Genomic DNA, 21,017 nt, shown 5'->3' on the forward strand with positions numbered 1-21,017 from the left:
GTAATCAGCACCAGACAAATAACTGGCTATTTTTAACACAAGGAGTGGTAATGCCATGCATTTCTGATGGGACATGATGTGCAGAACTGAGCATCAGTGTGACAGGTACAGGGGAAACCGGGCCTCAAACGAGCATGTCCAGGCAGCAGAGACCAGGGTGACGGGAAAAGTATGTGCTGGGGTGGGTAAAGTGCTGGGCATTGGACCTGCAGGAAGCAGACAGAGGAAGAAGGGCCTGGGCTCCGGAATCACACAGACCTCACACAGACTGGGGCTCAAATTCCAACCTGGCCACTCGCCAGCTCTGGGTCTTGGGAGAGGCGCTCCATCCCCCACACACATGCTACTCATAAAGGAGCTCTCTGAAAGGGCTGTGGCCAGGATGAAGGGAGGTGCGCAGAACAGGCCAGGGTGTGAGGCCAGGCCCAGCCTTGGCCCAGCCTACAGCGCTCCTGTCCAGTATCTGGCCTGCTCTGCGGCCTCAACTCTTCCCTGTCCCCAAACTGGGAAACTCAATTCATCACCTAGAGTTGGTTCCTAGTCTTTATAATCTGAATCAATGCAGGATAAAGCCAAAAACCTAGCAAACTGTGTGTCCTGGGAAGGTACACATGGCTGTAAGCTCCAAGTGTGCTAATGCTCCCATGTGCCCCTTACCACTCCACCCCCAAGCCGGCGACCCTGGATAAGACATCCCCTTGCGGGGCCTATGCATCCTCACCTCATGGGGCTGGTCTGAGGATTATAGTAGCTAACGACGTCAGGCACTTGGCACATAGGAAGCACTAGGGTGTGTTACAGAAATCAGAACAGTCTGCCTAACTGCGCAGTAAGACCGCATCCCAAAATATCTCCAACGTTCAATGACGCTGGTGTCGCCCCCTTCCTAGCAGATGACAGCAGTGAGTGCGTGCGGCTCCCTCAGGCAGAGCTGCTGTCCCCCTGAAGCTGAGCCACCTGGAAGCATGCCCTCAGGGCACCCAGCTGGCAAAACACTTCTCAGAAAGGGCCTGTGCACAGGTATGCTGATGAGAAGCATTCGGGGGGCCTTCTCTGCCCTCCGGCTGCCTGACCTTCCCCTCATGCTCCATTCCAAAGGGCCATGGTTCACACCCAGGGGCCCTCCCACCTCTCCCGACAGCACCCTCCTCAACACCGCCCCTTCTCCAGGTTCAACCTCCTTTTCCATTGCTGAACATGTGCTTGCATTCACAGGAGAGCGAGGCCCTCTGCTTGGTCTCCTGCTGCTGTCTAAACCAGGAAGGTTCTTTCTCCTCTCAGTGTCACAGACTCACCCTCCTGCCTCAGGTGGACAGGATGCCCACCCATCTGTGTGAGGTTTTTGTTCTGCCCAGAGGAAGGCTCTCCTCTTTGGAGAACCACACACTCATCAACCAACTGACATCTCATGGGGCAGGAGTTTTGACAGCCCTGCCTCACCCCACCCTACAAGAGAAGCTTCCAGATGAAGTGGCCCCTGTGTGTGCAAAGAGTCTGTTCACCCACCTGGGACAGGACTTTGCAGCTTGCCTGGGTGACCCTTCACCCTGTATGTGTAAAAGCCCCAATCATCAAAGTACCAGACAATGACAGGAGAATAGTTATATAATATTGGGCTGAGGAAGGCTTTCCTAAGCACACCATCAAAAGTAGATACCAGGGGCGCCTGGATGGCTCAGTTGTTAAGCGTCTGCCTTCGGCTCAGGTCATGATCCCAGGGTCCTGGGATCGAGCCCCACATCGGGCTCTCTGCTCAGTGGGAAGCCTGCTTCTCCCTCTCCCACTCCCCCTGCTTGTGTTCCCTCTCTCGCTGTGTCTCTCTCTGTCAAATAAATAAATAAAATCTTAAAAAAAAAAAAAAAGTAGATACTATATAGGGAAAAAGATCTTGCCAAGTTAAAAAAGGTTCCTACCACATTTTTAACCAACCATCTACCAAAGAGACAAGCAAAAAGTGCCCCTGATACTCCAGGCCCTCGGCAGCTAAAGCCTGCCCCTGATGTCGGAGGAGCAAGGCTCTAGCAGTCATGCTTCCCTATCAGGTGCTTGGGGCAGCACCCACCCCACCCGCACCCCATTCCTGGGCAATGGCCCTGTATGTTTGGGAGTAAGTTCCCAGCACTTGTGGCACAGCCTAGGAATACTCTTATGTTTGGTAAAGCAGAGCTCAGGCCAGCACAAGAGAGAACTGTTCCACCCTCTCTAAATGCCGGCTGGGTCCAAGCATTGCCATGGTGGAGGCCTAGCCCAAAGCTTCTACCCCGCCCCAGTGCCAAGGAATCCTGTGAGCCTGCCCCCAGGAGAAGGGCCAGGAAGTGAAGACAGACCAGAAGGAAAGCAAATCACTACACTGGCCCCAAGCAGGAAACACAACTTTGACTTAAATTAAGCTGGTTTAAGCCACAGTCTAAATAAATATGTTCTCGACAACAATTTCATTTAAAAATAAAATTAAATGAGATATGAACCTCCAGGCTGGAATAAGGATCTGAACCTGCATGTCTAATTTTGTTGCATCTCAAAACTCCACTGAAACTACAGAAAAGGGGGGATTTTGTTTTTCTAACACAAACTCACAAAGCCAGGAAGGACAGGAGTGATGGCTCCAACAACAGGATTTTAGAAACTGGAACGCTGATGGCCCGGTGGTGATGGAGATGGCAAGCCAACCTAGAAAGCAGAGTCCTAAGAAAGTGACAGTGAGGAGGGCTGAGAGCCAATCCAGTGACAGCCCCAGATCTTCACAAGGCTTTGGACAGGGCGTGCCAGGCACTCAGGGACCAAGGGTATATGGAAAGATTTCTGGCATCCTCTTCCACTTCACACTGCTGGGTAACCACTTCCACACTAACAGACACCAGAGATTTATTATCTGGAAAAGCATAAAATGGAGAGTCATTGGACTGGGAGGGGGGATTAACCCACCAGCTGAGAAGGCACAGGGAGGATAATGAAAGAAGCAGACTATGTGGCCACTGAGTGTCTAGATCTGCACTAACTGCTGAGGCCGACCCGCTTGCCCTTCTGCCCACCTGTGGCCTCCTTCAGTATGGCACTCAGGCCTTCACTCTATAGCCCAGTGTTTGGAAGACCATGTTCTGGAGGAAAGACCCAGACCTGAAGCTATATGAGCCTCCAGGGAAGCTGGCAGTGGACAAGCCCCTCGTGCTCAGAGTGTCCTCCTGTCTTCCCCATGCCTCTCTCTTAGAGTGAGTCACCACCCAAGGGCCCCCAGACACTCTCACATGGCAGATAAAGGCCCCATGAGAAAAAATGCCAAGAAACTATCTTTATTTTCCAGAGAGATAAGACATTGCATCCATTTAACAAGAAGAGAATTCTATAAAACAGGAAGTCAGATTACCAAAAAAAAAGAGAAAGAGAGAGAGTGAGAGAAAGGAAAAAAAAAAAAAGGCAGGGCGCCTGGGTAGCTCGGTCATTGGGCGTCTGCCTTCAGCTCAGGTCATGATCCTGGGGTCCTGGGATCGAGCCCCACATTGGGCTCCCTGCTCAGCAGGAAACCTGCTTCTCCCTCTCCCACTCCCCCCGCTTGTGCTCCCTCTCTCGTTGTGTCTCTCTCTGTCAAATAAATAAATAAAATCTTAAAAAAAAAAAAAAAAAGAAAGAGTTCTTAGAAATAAAAGCAGTCAGCAGTGAAAGGCCAGAGATAAAATTGAAGAAATCTCCCAGAGAGTGCAGCAAAAAGACAAAGAGATGGATACAGGAGATAAAAGATAAATCAGAAGAGGACCGAGGGGGCAACATTCAGACACAGGGGGAAAAGGAAACAGAGGGAGTGGAGGGAACGTGGATCCCTGTGACATGATTCGAAGACACTTTCCCTGCAGCGCTGGACAGGAGTTCTGGGAGTGAGGGAAGTCGCCCTGCAGCTCACTAGGAAAAGTGCTGGGCCCGCACAGCAGCATCAGAAACAACAAAGCATGTAGGATGCGCTTCTCAATCCTTGACGAAGTATTTCTGACTGAGAAGCCCACATGCACCCGGATGGACACGGTCTCCAGAAACTGAGTTCTTTTTCTAGAAGCTAGTAGACTGAAGGAATGAACCAAAAAGAACACACCACAGGAGACAAAAAGCAAGAAACCTAGCCCCGGAGCCGTGCAACTTGAGAGACGGACGCTGCCTCTGGCCTCTGCCCTGAGAGCTCCAAAAGGGAGGCCCAGGGAAAAAGCTGGAGCTGACAGCCAGCCTGGCAGCACTGAGCACGGGGATAACTATACTGAGAGGCGACTGGAAGGTACGGGAAAAGTCAGCCACAGGTACACAGAAAACTGGGCACATTTTTAAGAAGGCAATTTTATTCTCAAGGAAAAAAAAACACCAAAAAACCTTGTCACAGTATGCCACAAAGGTTGTCTGAGGAGTATCATTTGTGTAGGCATAAAACATAAGTATTCCTTACAGATTTACCCGGGGGGTAAAATGCTGGTAGAACAGGGAGCAGCAGAGATAATGGCTGTGTAAAGGGAGCTACAGAGAAAGTCAATACATAATTCATGAAACTCATCAACGTGATGACCCGAGACAGCGGCATGTGCACATTACTCAGAATCACAGGCACATGCCAGAAGAAAGAGCAGAGTCACAGTGGAGGACTCGGCGAGTGGGAACCCACCATGGTTTCTTGGGGTTTTTTTTGTTCTTTGTTTTTAAAGATTATATTTATTTTAGAGAGAGAACGTGCGCACAAGCTGGGGGAGGGGCAGAGGGAGGGAGAGAGAATCTCAAGCAGACTCCCCACTGAGTGCGGAGCCCAACATGGGGCTCAATTTCAAGACCCTGAGATCATGACCTGAGCCAAAATCAAGAGTTGGAGCCTTAACCGACTGAGCCACCCAGGTACCCCAGTTTATTGTTTTGTTTTTAACCACTCCTTGACTTTCAAAACTTATGTGCATATATATTATTTTGATAAAATAAGAATTAAAAGCTAAATGACAAAATGCACATAAAAAGTGTACCACGGACTCTGCCATAGAGAAATACTCAGTGAATGCCATATTTAATAAAGGTCTCCTAGAGGTGCAGGGCTAGCTCGTGGGTAGAGGAGCATCAACACTTGGCCTCAGGGTCATGAGTCCAAGCCCCATCTGGGGCATAGAGATTACTTTAAAAAAAAAAAGGTCTCCTTCACCTTTCTAAACCTTCCAGAGTTAGGCAACCTGGAGACAGGATGCTCATACTTCATTGGCAATTCTGACCCCAGGAGCACCCGGAAAAGCCTACCACACATTCCCCCCGTTCTCCCAATGGGCCCTCGGTCAGAGAGGCCGTGGGCAAAGCAGTCCCCTGCATCCCCCCATCTGGCTGGAAAAGGCCGTTCCCTGTTCCCCACCAGCGAAGGACTGTTCAGTGGGTCTTCCGACCTTCACCAAGTCCTTAGAAAGCTCCAGAGCAGCTTCTTGCACCTCCACTGGTCTCCCCTCCTCTCAGTTCCCCAGTGGCGGTTTACTGCCCCAGTGCCCCAGGTGCTTTCATCTCGGAGGCAGGAAATGACTAGACACCAATTGTTCAATCCCCAACAGTAACCAATGCAAACACCTGGCCTCGACAGGGAGTGGGCCTTCTTGACCTCACAGGTAGCCGTTAGCATGCCAGCCAAACCATATCCCAGACTGCAACTGCTTCCTTGTCTTTGTGGCACCCTTCTGCATTCTGGTTCTCTGACTTTTTGAAGAAACATAAAGTGTTTTCTAACCAGATAAAAATATGTATTTCAGAATTTAACCAGCCACCTACATGTAGGAAAGAGTATTTTAGTCTTGCTGAAAGAAATTTCTTAATCATACAAACACAAGAGACTGAAAGTACTTTCTTTTCACATTCCTCTTGGTTTGTTTGATCGAGCTCTCCAAATTCTGCTCTTAAGATTTCTCAATCCCCAACAAACTAGATCAATGGAATAACTACTAAAGAGAATACCATTGCCCTTAAAAGGGCATGTTGTTATTTGAGCTAGTTCAGAAGACTACACAAACTTTGTCATTTACTCCAATCTGCTGGTTTGCCCTCCACAGGACCAGGAGACTGGAGAGGCCTTGAGATCCCTGTTCAGGTGCTGGCCTCTGGGCTCCAGGACTGGGATCGCGCTGGCAACCCCAATTCTAGCCCCCAGCACATCCCACTCACCACCAGGCAAACGCGGTGAGGATGCTCTCCGCCAACCCAAGAATTTATTAAAATGCTTATCTCACATGATTTTGTGGTATCTGGGGGAGAGAAAAGCCCTATCTTCTAGAGATCTGCACTCAAGGACTGGCAGTTGAAATCATATGGTGTCTAGAATGTGATTGAAAATAGTCCAGGAGGAGGTGGAGAGGGATGGGTGAAACTGGCCATATGTTGCTAACTCTTCAAGTACCTGGGAGATCATTCTTCTATCTCTACTTCTGTGAATGTTTGGAAAAGGCCGTAATGGAACTTTTAACAAGATAGTAAATAAAATGCTCATGTCAAGCATGCAGGATGACTGTTCAGAGGAGCCTGGAGGAGGCTTACTCCCAAGAGTGTGCGACTGTGAGGCCATCCTGGCCGTCACAGAGGGAGTGACCATGTACTCTGAGTCATCCCGGCTGCAGAGTCGTGTCCGTCCATCCCCCCCCGCCCGGACTGAAGAAGCTTGGCCCTCTGAAGGGCAGTAACCAATAAAAGTCTTAAGAAATCTGCTCCCACACCAGAGGTCAGTCCAGTCCCTCACTACCTAGACAGAGCCCAAGTATGGGAAGAGTCCCATCGGCTAGAAGCCCAGCTGTGCTCATGCCTTGTATGAACCAGGGACATAAGCACACAGGTCCCAGCCAGTCAGCCCCCAGGAGACAGACAATCTGAGCTGTGAAAAAGCCAAAACTCAAACTGAACTCGAGTCTAACTCCACTTTAAAAATACTAGTATATACATGTACTTACATATTTAAAATACATACATATCAAGGTATTCACCCACAGAAACAGGACTGGAAGGCAAAAATCAAATTGTCACCAATGGCCATCTCTAGGCAGAAAGACTATGGAAAACATCTTCCTATTTTGAAATCCTCTACAACGTTATCTGAAAAGGAATTAAATACTGCATCCACCAGTCCTGAACACAGGCACCAAAACAGAAGACAGAGGCAGCCCCAAGCTGCTGGGACTGGCTTCCCGTGCCCACACCGCCTTACCCCAGTCTCTCCACACATCTGCTCTGCCCACCACAGCCACCGCCAGGGCCTTCTGCTCAGCCTCCTCTGCTGCCCCCACCCACTTCACTCCTGCAGCTGACTGCTCTTGCAGGTTTGCTCCTTGCACCACCCACTGGCTGCCGGACTCTCTTCTTGGAAGGGCTGACACCCCCGCACACTCCACACACCATCACCTTGTACCCCACCCCTCAGAAGCATCACAGAATCACGGTCCATCTCCCTCAGGGTGCATACCCGTTTCTCTCTCCTCCCTTCCTCCTGCGCGTACACACACACAGTCACCAAATTCCAAAGCTGCTTTCTTTACAGGCTCTCTCCCTCCCAAATCACCCTCTCCATTCTCACTGCCATGGCACCCAGTAGGTCTCAAATTTGAGTGTGCTTTCAAAATCAACAAGGGTGCTTGTTATTAAAGGCAAGTTCCTTGACAATGCCAGATGTTGGCCAGGATGTCTGACAAGGGGAACTCCCCCACATGGTTGGTAGGAATGGAAATGGTACATACCACTTGGGAAAACTGTTTGGCAGACCACAGTGATGCTGAATTCAGGCCACACCCCTCAACCCAGCCTGGATGCGCAGCCTGGAGAGTAAGTGCATATACCCACCAGAAGACATGACCCCGAACACCCCTGGCACTGTCTTCACATAACCAACAACTAGAATTAACCCCAATGTCCAACAAGCATAGGGCAGAAAAGTAACCTGGGGTGGAGTCACGTAATGGACGACACGTGGCATAAATAAGAACAATAGCTACCCATTAGGATGATCATCCATCACAGACATGATGCTGAATATAAGAAGCCAGACACGGTGTGACTCCAATGACAGGAAATTCAAGAACACATGTCTCCGTGGCCTGGAAGCCAGAAGAATGGGAGCAGAATCTGCATTGTTTAGCTAAAGCACAGGGATGAGCCTGCTGGGTGCCAGGCCTGTTCCAGATGCAGCCCGGGCTATGGCTATGGGGCATTTACATGTGTCAACATTCATCTAGCGGTGTCATGCTGAAGATGCGTCCTTGTGTCATTCACTGAGGTAGGTTTGTTATACTTCAATATAAAGAAGCACCGGGAGCCCAGGTGGCTCAGTCAATTAAGCCTCCGCCTCTTGATTTCAGCTCAGGTCATGATCTCAGGGTTTTAAGATACAGCCTCACATCAGGCTCCATGCTCAGAGGGGAATCTGCTTCTTTCCCTCTCTTCCTCTGCCCCTCCCCTGCTCTCGTGCTAGCTCACGCATGTCCTTGTGAAAGAAAGAAACAAACAAGCACCACATGAGACAACCAGAGCTCCTAAGCCCTGACCCCATCCGTGGGTTTGGACTTGGGTTTGGACTGGAATGGCCTTGTGCCTGAATTGTGAGTACAGAGCACCTGGGGAATATTCCCTCTGCACTTTCATAGGCGTGAATCCTCCCCAGCATGAATCGAAGCAGACCCGTAGCTTTGGAAGGGCCCAGGATGATCCATCAGAGCTTCTCAACGCAAATCTGGCATTCTTTCTACTTTACAACAGGAGCTCCATCCCATACACAGTGGCTAGATCACTTCCTCAAACATCACCTCTCATGAGGACTGAAGCAAAGTTTTGTTTTTAAGATTTTTCATTTATTTATTTGACAGAGAGTGAGCATGCATACAAGGAGGGGGAGGGGCAGAGGGAGGGGGAGAAGCAGACTCCCTGATGAGCAGGGAGCCTGACGCAGGCCAATCTCAGGACCCCGAGATCATGACCTGAGCTGAAGGCAGATGCCCAACTAACTGAGCCACCCAGGTGCCCCAGGACTGAAGCAAAGTTGGAAAGGGGTGGGGAGCAGAAAAGAAGGACAGTGGGGATGGGGATGAGCCACTTCTTAACCAACAAGCACCCCCCACACACCTCCAGACTTCCCTCTCCTGGACTGGATGCAAGTGGCTCAGCTCAAAGGCTAACCAGCAGCTGGGTCCCTCCTATTCCCTACCTGCCCCCACCCCACCAGCAGGTTCCCAGGCAGAGAACTCAGAGAAGCCTATGGGGCCAAGGGCTAAGAGAAAACAGGGTCCAGAAAGAGGAGGGAGCAAGACAGAACTTGGCTGCTATTCACCAAGTACAAGCACCAAAATGTGTGTAAATGAGAGAATGGGTAAATCTGAGGGAAGGGTGTACCAGAGCACTCTATACTATCCTTACAACTCTGCACGTTTGAAACAGTCTCAAAATAAAAAGCTCAAAGTAAGGACAACGGGGACTTCCAGAGGTCAAATGTCTTCTCCAAGGACTCACTGCCCTAAGTAACAGCTACTCCACCTCAAGATACTTAACCCATTCAATCAGGGATCTTTATTAACCCCCACCAGGTTAGCAAGAGAGTCATTATTAAAGTGGAAGAGAGCATCTCCCTCACAGGGTGGGTTTCAAGATCATTACACCTAGGCTTCTAGTGTATCCTCTTTGCTCTCCAGGACTGGGTACTCATTTATTTATCTCTTAAAGAGAACCACCTCATATGGGGTGTCTGGGTGGCTCAGTTGTTAAGTGTCTGTCTTTGGCTCAGGTCATGATTCCAGGACCCTGGGATCGAGTCCCACATCGGGCCCTACTCAGCGGGAAGCCTGCTTCTCCCTCTCCCACTCCCCCTGCTTATGTTCCCTCTCTGTCAAATAAATCAAAATCTTAAAAAAAAAAAAAAAAAAAGAGAGAGAGAGAGAGCCACCTCGTAACCGTTGTGGACTCCCTGTCTTCAAATAAGTGTCTCCTGGTTAAAGAAAAAGGGGGGGGGGGCTCCGAATGAGAAGTGGTTCAGTGTGGAGGAGCACTGATGAGAGAAAGCCCTGGAAGGCCATCAGAAAAGAAGCCAGCACTGTTTTCCACCACCCTACCTGTGATTATGATACACCTCTTATCCAAGCCAAGGCACCATGCCAGGAACTCAACGAGATGCAGATGTATAAGATCAGGTCCTACACTCAAGCAATTTATAATACTGTTGGCAAGGCAAAAATCAATAATGAGTGTAAAGACAGCAAAAAAGAATTCATCTGCTCAGTATGCAGGATGCACCCAGTGCGGGCCCTACAAACTCAAGAGGAAGTAAGAATTGCCATGGGCTGAGCCATCAGGGCTCATGAGGAGGAGATGAGGCCAAGGCCAAACCTCCAATGGGGAAGAGAAAGAACAGAAAAGAGTGAAAGCAGAGGGCCTGGCATGGAGGAGGGAGCATCTGGCTGGGGCTCTCATACCAGCATGGAGCGAAGGCCATCTGGAAGGACAGTTTCAGATTGAAAGGAGAATGCTTCCTAGCAGGGGCAGAAAGGAAAAGAATCATCTTAGGAAGGCTGTGGTGGCACTCAGGGCCCTGGTGAGGGAGGACACCCACTCTGTGATTTTCCACCTTATGGTAGTAGCTATCTGGGACCACAGCTCCCTCCTCCTCATGTGCAAAGAGGGCCCACCTCTTCTTCAAGACTTCTGACTACAAAAGGAACATAAGTTTATTGTTAACAAAAATACACATGTACTGAAAGTTAAAAGAAAATGAAAATTACTCAGATAACTAGCTAACAATGTCTATTTAACAAAACTCATTCAAGGGGCGCCTGGGTGGCTCAGTCGGTTAAGGGTCCGCCTTTGGCTCAGTTCATGACTCCAGGATCCTGGGATCGAGCCTGAGTTGGGCTCCCTGCTCAGTGGGGAGTCTGTTTCTCCCTCTTCCTCTGCCCCTCCACCCACTTGTGTGTACGCTCTCTCTCTCTCAAATAAATAAATAAATAAAATCTTTAATTAAAAAAAAACCTCACTGGACCACGTGTCCTGCTTGCTCTTCTCAATATCAATGGGTTACAGAACATCTCCCATGTCATTTTGTTTTTAAAGATTTTAAGTAATCACTACACCCAAAGTGGGGCTGGAATTTACACCCCAAGATCAAGACTCACATGCTCCACCGACTGAGTCAGCCGGGTATCCCTCCCATGTCTTTTTTTTTTTTTTTAAGAGACTTATTTATTTGAGAGAGAGAGAGACAGAGAGAGTGTGAGCATGAGTGGGGGGAGGGGCAGAGGGCGAGAAACTCAAACGGACTCCCCACCAAGCCAGAAGCCTGACACGGTACTCAATCTCAGGATCTCGAGATAATGACCTGGGCCAAAACCAAGAGTCGGAGGCTTAACCAATTGAGCCACCCAGGCGCCCCTCTCCCATGTCATTTTTAACAGCAGCACTGAACCTGCCATCTGCAGCTCCCACAACAAATCTAACCCAGCTCCACTCCTGACTTGATGTGGCTATGAGGATCCTCACTGCCAACAGGCTTTGAATACTCTCCTGCATATAGCCTTGGAGGAAATGTCTAAGGAAGTAGACATTTTAAGCTTACTGGAATAAACAGTATTGTCAAATGGCCTTCCAGAAAAATAGCCTCGTTTACGTGCCTCCAGCAGCAGCTTGTGAGAACGTCGGTTTGCCTGCGTCTTCCCATGCACGGTGTTAAGACTTTCTCCAATTTCGGGGGCCACCTGGCTGGCTGATCTTGATCTCAGGGTTATAAGTTTGAGCCCCACACTGTATGTAGAGATTACTTAAAAATAAGGGGCACCTGGGTGGCTGAGCCGATTGAGTATCTGACTCTTGAAGCTCAGGTCTTGATCTCAGAGTCATGAAATCAAGCCCTGCATTGGGTTCCACGCTGGGCATGGAGCCTACTTAATAAATAAATAAATAAATAAATAAATAAATAAATAAATAAAAACCTGGCTCAGTCGGAAGAGCATGGGATTCTTGATCTCAGGGTCATGAGTTCGAGTCCCATTTGGGTGTAGAGATTACTTAAATTAACTTAAAAAAAAAAAGGAAAAAAATTCTTGAAAAAAAAAAAAGACTTTCTCCAACTCTGAGGTGAACACCCATCAGGTTAGACCACTATCACCACAGAGCCTGAAGAGGCCTCTGGCGGTGCTTGGGAATCTACTCGCACAGCACTCCTTGCGATGCAGGAATCCCCATGAGGGATTCAGACTGGGGGAAACAAGTGTTCAAACAATTCAAGTGCAAACTGGTAACTCTTCACAGAATGTGTGTGAAGAGGAAGAAGGAAGCGGGTGGCCTGGTGTCCTGGAAGGATGAGTGGGATGGGACTGCAATGTTGTGCCATGGGAGGGATGGGTCTCTCAGACAGGCGAACAAACAGGATGCAGAACAGCCAGGGCAAGAAAGAGCTGGGCTCTTCTGAGGATCCACAGGCAGCCAGTACAGTGGGCTGCAGACCCTGGAGGAGGGAGTCAGGCTCAGAGTTGAACCCACAGGTAGTGGGTGGCCACTCAAACATTCCCAGCATCAACATAATGGGGGTCAGGGGGTGGAGTCCATGAAGCAAGAATTGACAGCTTGAAGCTGAATGTGGATACATGGACACGGGGTCTTTAAACTACACTACTTGGTTTTAGCATTTAAACTTTCCATTTTGAATTTTTAAAAATTCATTACAATTCCTCAAAAAATGTACCCTCTGGTATATAACCAACATTACTGTCCTGAGGAATGCTTTAAAGTGACAGTGACAGGAAGATGATCATGTGACCACCCGGGAATGCCCCACACGGAGCCTGGACTAACCACAGCCACCCTGTCACAAATGGGAGTTAAGAGTTGGAAGACTTCCTGTCAGGAATGGATGTAAGGGCTGCCAGGTGTGGTAGGTGGGTGGGGTCTCTCACAAAAGGGATCTGGTGAGGCTGGGAGGCTGGCTATAGCCTGTGCGGAGGCCAAAGATCATTGGAGGCTGGCCGGCTGGCCCTTCTGCCACTGTTTGGGCCCCACTGACTCACGGGGAGTTGCTCAAATTGCCAACAGGATGCCCAACGGCACTTGGCTTGGGTTAACTTCCAGCTACCATCTTCCCTCTACCCCCAAAAGGCATGACCTCTCTTTAAAAAATTAAAAGGCGGTTTGCCTCTCGTCCTGCTTTGCTTCAGCAAGCATTCATTTGTAACATGCAGGGTATAACTACAAGCAGCAGTGACCTCTCCTCTACACCTCAGTTTTTTCATCTTAAAAATGGGAGTAACAAATACATCGACTGACTGCACAAGTGGGAACTCAATGAGCTGACATAGGTCAACTCTTGCAGTAGGGGTTCATGTCAGCTGCTGTTGTGGCTGCTGTTGAGAAAGTCCTGACTCCTGAGCAGCTGAGGGCCCACATCCCCTCAGGTCACTGTCACTCCTGGTCAAGAGGCAGTAGGACCAAGGTTCAGGACCCTGAAGTCAATGGCTCCACAATCACTTCCTGATTGCCATCAGGGGCACTAAGGCTTGGAGGTGGTCAGAGAGACGGGCCCCTGGCCTCAGGGAATGGACATTTTAATGGTGGCTTATACACAGAAGGCTGCGAGCCAGCCCAGTTGTTTAGATACCAACCAGGCTATGAAGAAAGCAGTGGGGCTCAGGAGCTTCCCCACTGGAAAACAAGGGCCAGAATCACACCAGTAGGGCAAAGGACTGTTAGGAAGCCTGAGTGGGATAAGCCACAGAAAAGGCTCAGCCAAGACTCCCTTGCTTCTGCTTGGAGGACAGAACATAACACACAGGGAGCACCTGGGTGGTTCAGTCAGTTAAGCTTCTGCCTTCGGCTCAGGTCATGATCCTGGGGTCCTGGGATCGATCCCCAAGTCAGGATCCCTGGAGCTCAGCGGGGAGTCCGCTTCTCCCTTTCCCTCTGCCCCTCCCCCTGCTTGTCTCTCTCTCTCAAATAAATAAATAAAATCTTAAAAAAAAAAAAAAGAACATAACCCACAGGCAGAATCTAGACTTGCAAGTTTCAGGGCACTCCCCACTGTCCTAAGGCCTCTCCAGGCCCTTGGAAGTTGCTGTTCAGTTGTCTGTTCTTTGTTCCTTACGGGTTTTTTTTTTTTTTTGCTTTGTTTCATTATGTTTCTAGCTAAATAGCACTCAACTTTCTCCTTACAGTCCAGGCAGAAAGCTCTGGATCTCCTAGGTCCCAACCTGGAGCTCAATCTCCTTTGAGGGCTTCACCAGAAGAGGTGGCTGACCTGTCTGTCTGCCCTGACTCTGCTACATGTTCCCTGATCTCCTGGCACTTGAGTAGAGCCCTGATACACACTGCCCTTCCCCACCTCCCACCCCCCGGATCTCCTCCCCTTTGCAATCTGTTCAGCCCAATAGACATTTATTTATTTCATGTCTGTATGTGCAGTCTGCTGTACTGAGAGGTGGGAGGCATAAAAGTCTCAAGAATAAGATGGCACAAAATTTTAAAAGAACGGGACAAGTTGATTGATGAAGTCCTTTCATTCATTCACTACTTACCCACTCTATTTCAGGTGCAGTGCTGGCTACTACAGATACATGCTTGCTCTCTGGGATCCTACAGACCAGACACATGTTCCACACTAACCCAACAATCCCCCCAGGAAGGCCCAAGGCCCACAAAGGCCAGCCTGAGAACTCTAAGGTTGGGGGGAGGGGGGCTTCTCCTGCAGTGCTGCAGGGAGAGTGGATGTTCAATGAAGAGATGATTTGAACTCACCAACAGTGTCACAACTACCCTCCCCACAGGCTCCTTCAAGTGTCATCAACTCCCCTAACCAGGCTTGGGGGTTTTACCTTCACCTTCCAAGGCTCCTACTCTTGCAAGAACCTAAGGAGGAGGCATTTGTTAGGGCTCAGCTAAAGATCTTTACATTCCCCCCCCACACCTTCCCTGTGACACTACTGGACTCCAGCCATTTCATAGATGAGGAAGATGATCCAGAAAGGTTAGGTATCCTGCCCTCGGTCACTCGGCTAACAAGTGGAGAAAGTGGGCATTCCAGAGCTTCACATGCATGCCGGCACAGGTAAAGAAGATCACTACAGTACAAGAGGCGGCACACACAGCCCTCAGGAAAATACTTAACTCTTGCACACTTCGACAAGTGTTTATATGCCTACAGCAAACTACATTCCTGTATTTCCTACAGGAAACTACAAGGGGCTGAGATCCAACATATCAGAGGGGATGACCCACTTTAGGCAGGATAAGCAGGGAAGGATCTGCAGTATTTGGTATTTAAGCAGACATCTAAAGAACAGGAAGAGAAACTGGTCATAAATGCAGTGGGGGGAAGTCTACCCATTGTTGAATACCCTAAATACTTGATAATAACTTGTTTAAAAAGAGAGAACCAAAAAAAAAAAAAGAACTTAGAATGTTCAAGAAGCTGAAAGACCAAAGACCAGAGTGCTGGAGCAAACTGGGGGGATTGAGAAGAGGTGGCTAGGCCAGGCCATGGTGAAAGGCTGGGAGGGTGGGCCATCTGGAATCTTGTTCTAATGCTACGAAGTCACGAACAGGTTTTCAGCAGGGCAGTAGAGAGCGAGGGGAAGGCAGCAGTCCAGGATGGGTCCAGATGAGGTAGAGGTAGAGGAGGGCTAAGAAGAGGCTATATGGAGTCCCCGCAAGGGCTCTCCTAACCAGCCCCAAATCAAAACCACTTTTTCTCATGGTAGCCAAGAGACTGGATTATTGGGCCTGCAATCCCAAGCACTGTTCTCTCTTGGTAGATATTCAAGAGCCAGGTGGAGACAGTGAACCAACTACCAGATGCTTCTCCTTTTGTTGAAACTCCCCAGTGCTTCACTATGCTTTCTTTACTCCCTCATCTATACAAATTACTTGGGTTCAAAACATTTCCCAAGATACCCTCCTTCAAACAACAGCATAAATATCAGAGGAAGTTAGAATTAACCCTGTGAGGGGCGCCTGGGTGGCTCAGTCGTTAAGCGTCTGCCTTCGGCTCAGGTCATGATCCCGGGGTCCTGGGATCAAGCCCCGCATCGGGCTCCCTGCTCCGCGGGAAGCCTGCTTCTCCCTCTCCCACTCCCCCTGCTGTGTTCCCTCTCTTGCTGTGTCTCTCTCTGTCAAATAAATAAAATCTTAAAAAAAAAAAAAAAAAAGAATTAACCCTGTGAACACAACAAATCAAGGCACCAAGAATCATGACTTTCAAAGTGAACCCTGGAGAGAAAACAGACAAATCTGAGAACTGAGAACACCACATCATGTCAGGTAGACAACCTCTGAAACTGCTTATCCCAGCAGGGGTAGCAGAAGGGCTCCCCAAAGATGTCCATGCCCTAATCCCAGGAACCTGGGCACATGCTATGTTATATGGCAGAAGGGACTTTCCAGATGAAATAAAAGTTATAGACTTTAAAATAAGAACATCATCCTGGATTATCTGAGTGGACCCAATCTAACCTGAGTCTTTACTAGAGTATTTTCTTGGCTGAAGTCAGAAAGATGCAGCCGAAGAACCCACCCCTGATGGAGGGGGCCACATAGAAAGTATGACCCGAATGCAGACCGCCTCTAGGAACAAAGACTGACCACTGGCTGACAAATAATAAGGTACAAGAACACCTCAGTCCTACAACTGCATGGACTGAATTTGGCCAACAACCTGAATGGGCTTGAAAGCAAATTCTACCACAGAGCCTCTAGGAAGAAATGCACACCTAACCAACATCTTGATTTCAGTCCTGTAGGATCCTAAGCAGAAGACTCAGCTGAGTCCACCTAGACCTTGCACCTACAGAAACTGCCAGGTAATAAATTTGTGTTGTTTTAAGCCACTATATTTGTGGTCATTTGTTATGGCAGCAAGAGAAAAACTAATACACAAGCAGCAATCTGGCAAATAAAGGAAAGAATCCAGCTTGCCTAGAAGCAGAAGGAAGTTGAATTATGAAGTATCCAGTCAGTCCTTGACACCCAGAGACTTTTCAATTGCCCCCCCGCCCTCTGACTCTCCCCCACCCTCCCCAATTTCCTCTGATGGCAACTCATCTTTCTGGTTCTTTTGTCTCCCCAAACCCAAAGAAGAATCTTTGCCCTGAGGGCTTTTCTTGCTGAGCCCTGAAGTGGGCCATCCCTCAAGATTTCCTCTATAGGGGCGCCTGGGTGGCTCAGTTGGTTGGGCGTCTGCCTTCTGCTCAGGTCATGATCCCGGGGTCCTGGGATCCAGCCCTGTGTCAGGCTCTCTGCTCAGCGGGGAGCCTGCTTCTCCCTCTCCCTCTGCCTGCTTGTGCTCGTTCTCTCGCTCTCTCAAATACATAAAATATTAAAAAAAAAAATGTCATCTACAGACAACTCCAGGGGATCAACCCCCCCCAAAAAACCCAACACAATGTTCACTAGTTCTGCAATATCTGCAGAATTGTCCCCAGACTATTCCATAGCAGTGCCCAGAGCCACTAACTCTACAGCCCCCACACCTTCCACTGTACTAAGAGGCTTCCCGGCCAGCATTCCGTCCCACTTCCTTCCTTCCATGCTGCTGCGCTCCACCCCCTGCATCCAGTTTAGTCATCAAGGACTGTCTATGCTTGCTCTCCCTTTTCTCTGGAATGGTCTTCCTCTTTCAGTTTCCACCACTGTCTAGTGCAGGCCTTTATAATCTCTTGCCGACTAGGTCATTCCACAACCATTTTATGGAGCAATGTGACAGGCAGTGATCTAGCAATAGGAACACAGGGATGAAAAATGACAGGTCCCCAAACTCCAAGAGTTCAAAACTCATAATGGCCTAACTGGCCTTTCTCCTCTGTTCTTGATCCATCTCTAAGGACTCCGGGAATCTTCCCAACTCTGGCATTTCACTACCTCAAAGCAGGCAACATGCCAAATACAAGCTCAACTCCTTAGCACAGCACTCCCACCACTAACATGTCAGCACCTGCTCACCCTCATTCCATTACCATCTCCTGAACCTCCTTTCTCCTCAATCCCCAGAACTCAGCCTATAGCAATGTCCTCCACTGCAGCGAGAGTTCACACTTCCCTACTACTCAGCTTGGAATGATGGCCTTTCACACTCCTACTTGTCTTTTTAGGGCTCAATCTATTCGCCACCTACTCCAGAAAGCTCCTTCTGCCCTGCTCCAGCGAACTGTCAGTTTTTTCTAGGAGAAAGACTGTATTGTAACTGCTCCATTATGGTAGTGCATTCCCTGGGGGCAGGGGCTGTCTCAGGCAAATTTGCGGCTAGCACAACATCAGTAAGCTCAGTAAAAGACTGTTAAATGAAACAAGCAGTGGGTGGTGAGGAGCTGGAGTTCCACTAGATGCAGCCTAGAGCGCACTGGCAGCCCCTGCATTGAGGGGTTCAGCAGATGAAACTGTGGGGAAGAGGTATTAACCCCAGCTCTTCACTCCCTCCTCCCAACCGACGGTCGCTTCCTGACAGCCTCTTCCTGCCACCCTTCGCAAAATCCACACTGGGGCGGTACTGGGGGGCGGAGGAGGCAGGATACCCGTGGATTCTCCATCCCCCACCGCCCACAGCCCCAAGTACCTAGCCTCCCAACCTCATCTTCCATCCACCCCCCTCCAATCTCTTTCTCTCACTCTGATGCGCTTTTCTTAAAGACGAATCACAAAACACCCAGATCTGCTAAAGCCGCCACGGGCTGCCCCTTTCCTTTTTCGAATTCAGTGTGATTCAAAGCAGGGGAAAGTCTGCAACCAAAGCACACAAATGACGAATGAGAAAGCTCAGGACGATGACTCATAAGCCAGGGCTCGCTGGTTTGCAGAGTTCGGCCCCGGGAAAGCTAATGAACAGTCAGTATCAGCCAAGAACGGAAGGGACAGCCGAGGGCTCAGCCGCGCCCTGGGACTCACGCGCGTCCCGGGAGCCTTCGCCCTCTCGGCGCCCCCAGGCCCCAGTGGGTCCGGCCGCCCTGGATCTCCCGCGAGTCCGACCCGGGCCTCGCCCTCCGAGCGGGAGGGCTGAGGGGGGAAGGTCCGGAGATTTCGCCCTCTAGCCCGGCCCCTACTCACATTTGACTGACCAACTTCTGCCGGAAGGCGGCGCTCCGCCAGTCGGTCTCCTGCCCCGAAACGTCCATGCCGGTCCCTCCGCTCCCACCAGCCGCGTCCCGCTGAGCCGCCGCCGCTGCCGCCGCCGCCTCTACCGCAGCGCCAGGCCCGAACCCGGAAGCCGTCGGAGGCGCCTCCGCCGCGCCGGAAGCCGAGCGGGAATTGTGGGAAATGGAGTCGCGCGCACGGGCCTGTGGGAAATGTAGTTTCCGGGACGCACGGGGAGACTTCTCGGCGGCCCCCCTCCCGCGTACCGCAAGCCCCTGGCTCTGCTCCCAGCGCGGATGTCGCGCGGGACGGGGACTCCAGATGCTCCGGGCTGACCAGAACGGGTGTGGGAGAGCCATGGCTGTATAGTACTCCTGATATACTGCCCACAGCTGACCCACGCTGGCCACCCCAATTTCGTGTGACCCTACTGTGTGCTGGCCTCACCAACTCCGCGAGATCTGCACCCTTCGGCCAAGCTGCTAGCGATCTACAGCGGATGCCATGGAGAGATTGTTTATTTATCAACTATTTCTCAGCACCTACTGTGGGCAGAGTACAGTGCCAACATGATCCAGGCTCTGCTTTCCTGCCACTACCTTACAGTGCCACATCCAAAGTGTGACCAGATAGACTTTCCTCACTGCTTTTCTCTGTTAGACTTTTGGAATCTCAGATCCCACTGTATTTTGTAGGGGGTGGTGATATAAGGAGCCTAAGCCACATTTATTAAATTCTGGACATGGGCAATCTTGCTTGGCCCAACAGCCATGTCCTGTCTGAACATAGTCCAGGTCCTTGCTGGAGGCCAATGGCACACAAACTTGTTGGGTGAAGGCAAGTGAGCTGGAGGTGGAATGCAAGGGGGTAGGGGAGCCTGAGAATAATTTTAGGAGGATAAGAGTTCTGCAAGATGGAATCTATGTGGCCCTTGTCTGCACCTCCAGGGTTTGGGATGGGGGGTAGGTGGCAAAAATCCTAAGTCCAAATGGTCCACAAGTGCCAAGTGAGCAATCACTAACATGGGCCTAAGAGAGTGTGAACTGGCACCTACTGATGCCTGTTAAGTGCCAGGCCCAGGCTAGGCTGTGTACACCCCTTGTCTCTGTGTCCCAGGCAGGAGCTTGGGGTGGGGTGAGATGGAGCACAGGGAGAGAGAATGTGAGCAGGTTCCCCAGAGGGGCCCCTCTTGCCCACAGGGTTTCAGGTCTTGTGTTGATAGGAGAGCTTTTCACATCTTCAAACTTTTTTGTTCATTCTCCTAAAAATAATTTTAAAAAATTAAAATAATTTTTAAAAACTCTGTATTTAGGATGATCAACTTGTTCTAGTTTCCCTAGGACTCTTGGGTTTAGCTCTGGAAGTCCTGCATCCCCGCAACCCCCTGGAATCCCAGGCCAACTGGCATGATTGATCACCCTATCTTTATCCCTCTTGCACATTTAAAAAAAACTGAGCTATAATTCACCTTTTTACAGTATACAATTCACTGTTTCTTAGTATTATTCACATATTCATAAGATTGTACAATCATCACCACTCTCTTGCACATTTTTTAAAAGATTTTTTATTTATTTGACAGAGAAAGAGCACAAGCTGGGGGAGCGGCAGGCAGACGGAGAGGGAGAAGCAGGCTCCCTGCTGAGCAGGGAGCCCAATGAGGGGGCTAGATCCCAGGACCTTGGGATCATGACCTGAGCCAAAGGCAGCTACTTAACTGACTGACCCACCCAGGTGCCCCCTCTCTTGCACATTTTAAACTTTTTTTTTTTAAGTGGGCTTCACACCCAACATAGGGCTTGAACTCATGACCACGAGAGCAAGAGTCATATGCTCTACTGACTGAGCCAGCTTGCCCATTTTTAGATTGACATCTAAATACTTTTCTAAATACCTTTCCAGTGCTGTGACTGCAGTGTATCCTATATTGTATATGGGCTTCAAATGCATTTTGTTATTTAGATTCA

At 49.6% G+C, this 21,017-nt stretch overlaps 1 protein-coding gene across 1 annotated transcript in view; it reads right to left on the bottom strand.

The window, feature by feature from the left end:
* MED15 (mediator complex subunit 15) overlaps positions 1-19,182 on the bottom strand; it is a 63,436-nt gene extending 44,254 nt beyond the window's left edge. Inside the window, exon 1 of the mRNA XM_032397566.1 lies at positions 19,024-19,182. Within this exon, the coding sequence (XP_032253457.1) occupies positions 19,024-19,091 (68 nt within the window). The 5' untranslated portion in view covers positions 19,092-19,182. The remainder of the gene's footprint in view (positions 1-19,023) is intronic.
* Positions 19,183-21,017: the final 1,835 nt, after the last annotated feature.

This window comes from Phoca vitulina, unplaced genomic scaffold (genome assembly GCF_004348235.1).
Source record: "Phoca vitulina isolate PV1807 unplaced genomic scaffold, GSC_HSeal_1.0 scaffold100, whole genome shotgun sequence".
Lineage (NCBI taxonomy): Eukaryota > Metazoa > Chordata > Mammalia > Carnivora > Phocidae > Phoca > Phoca vitulina.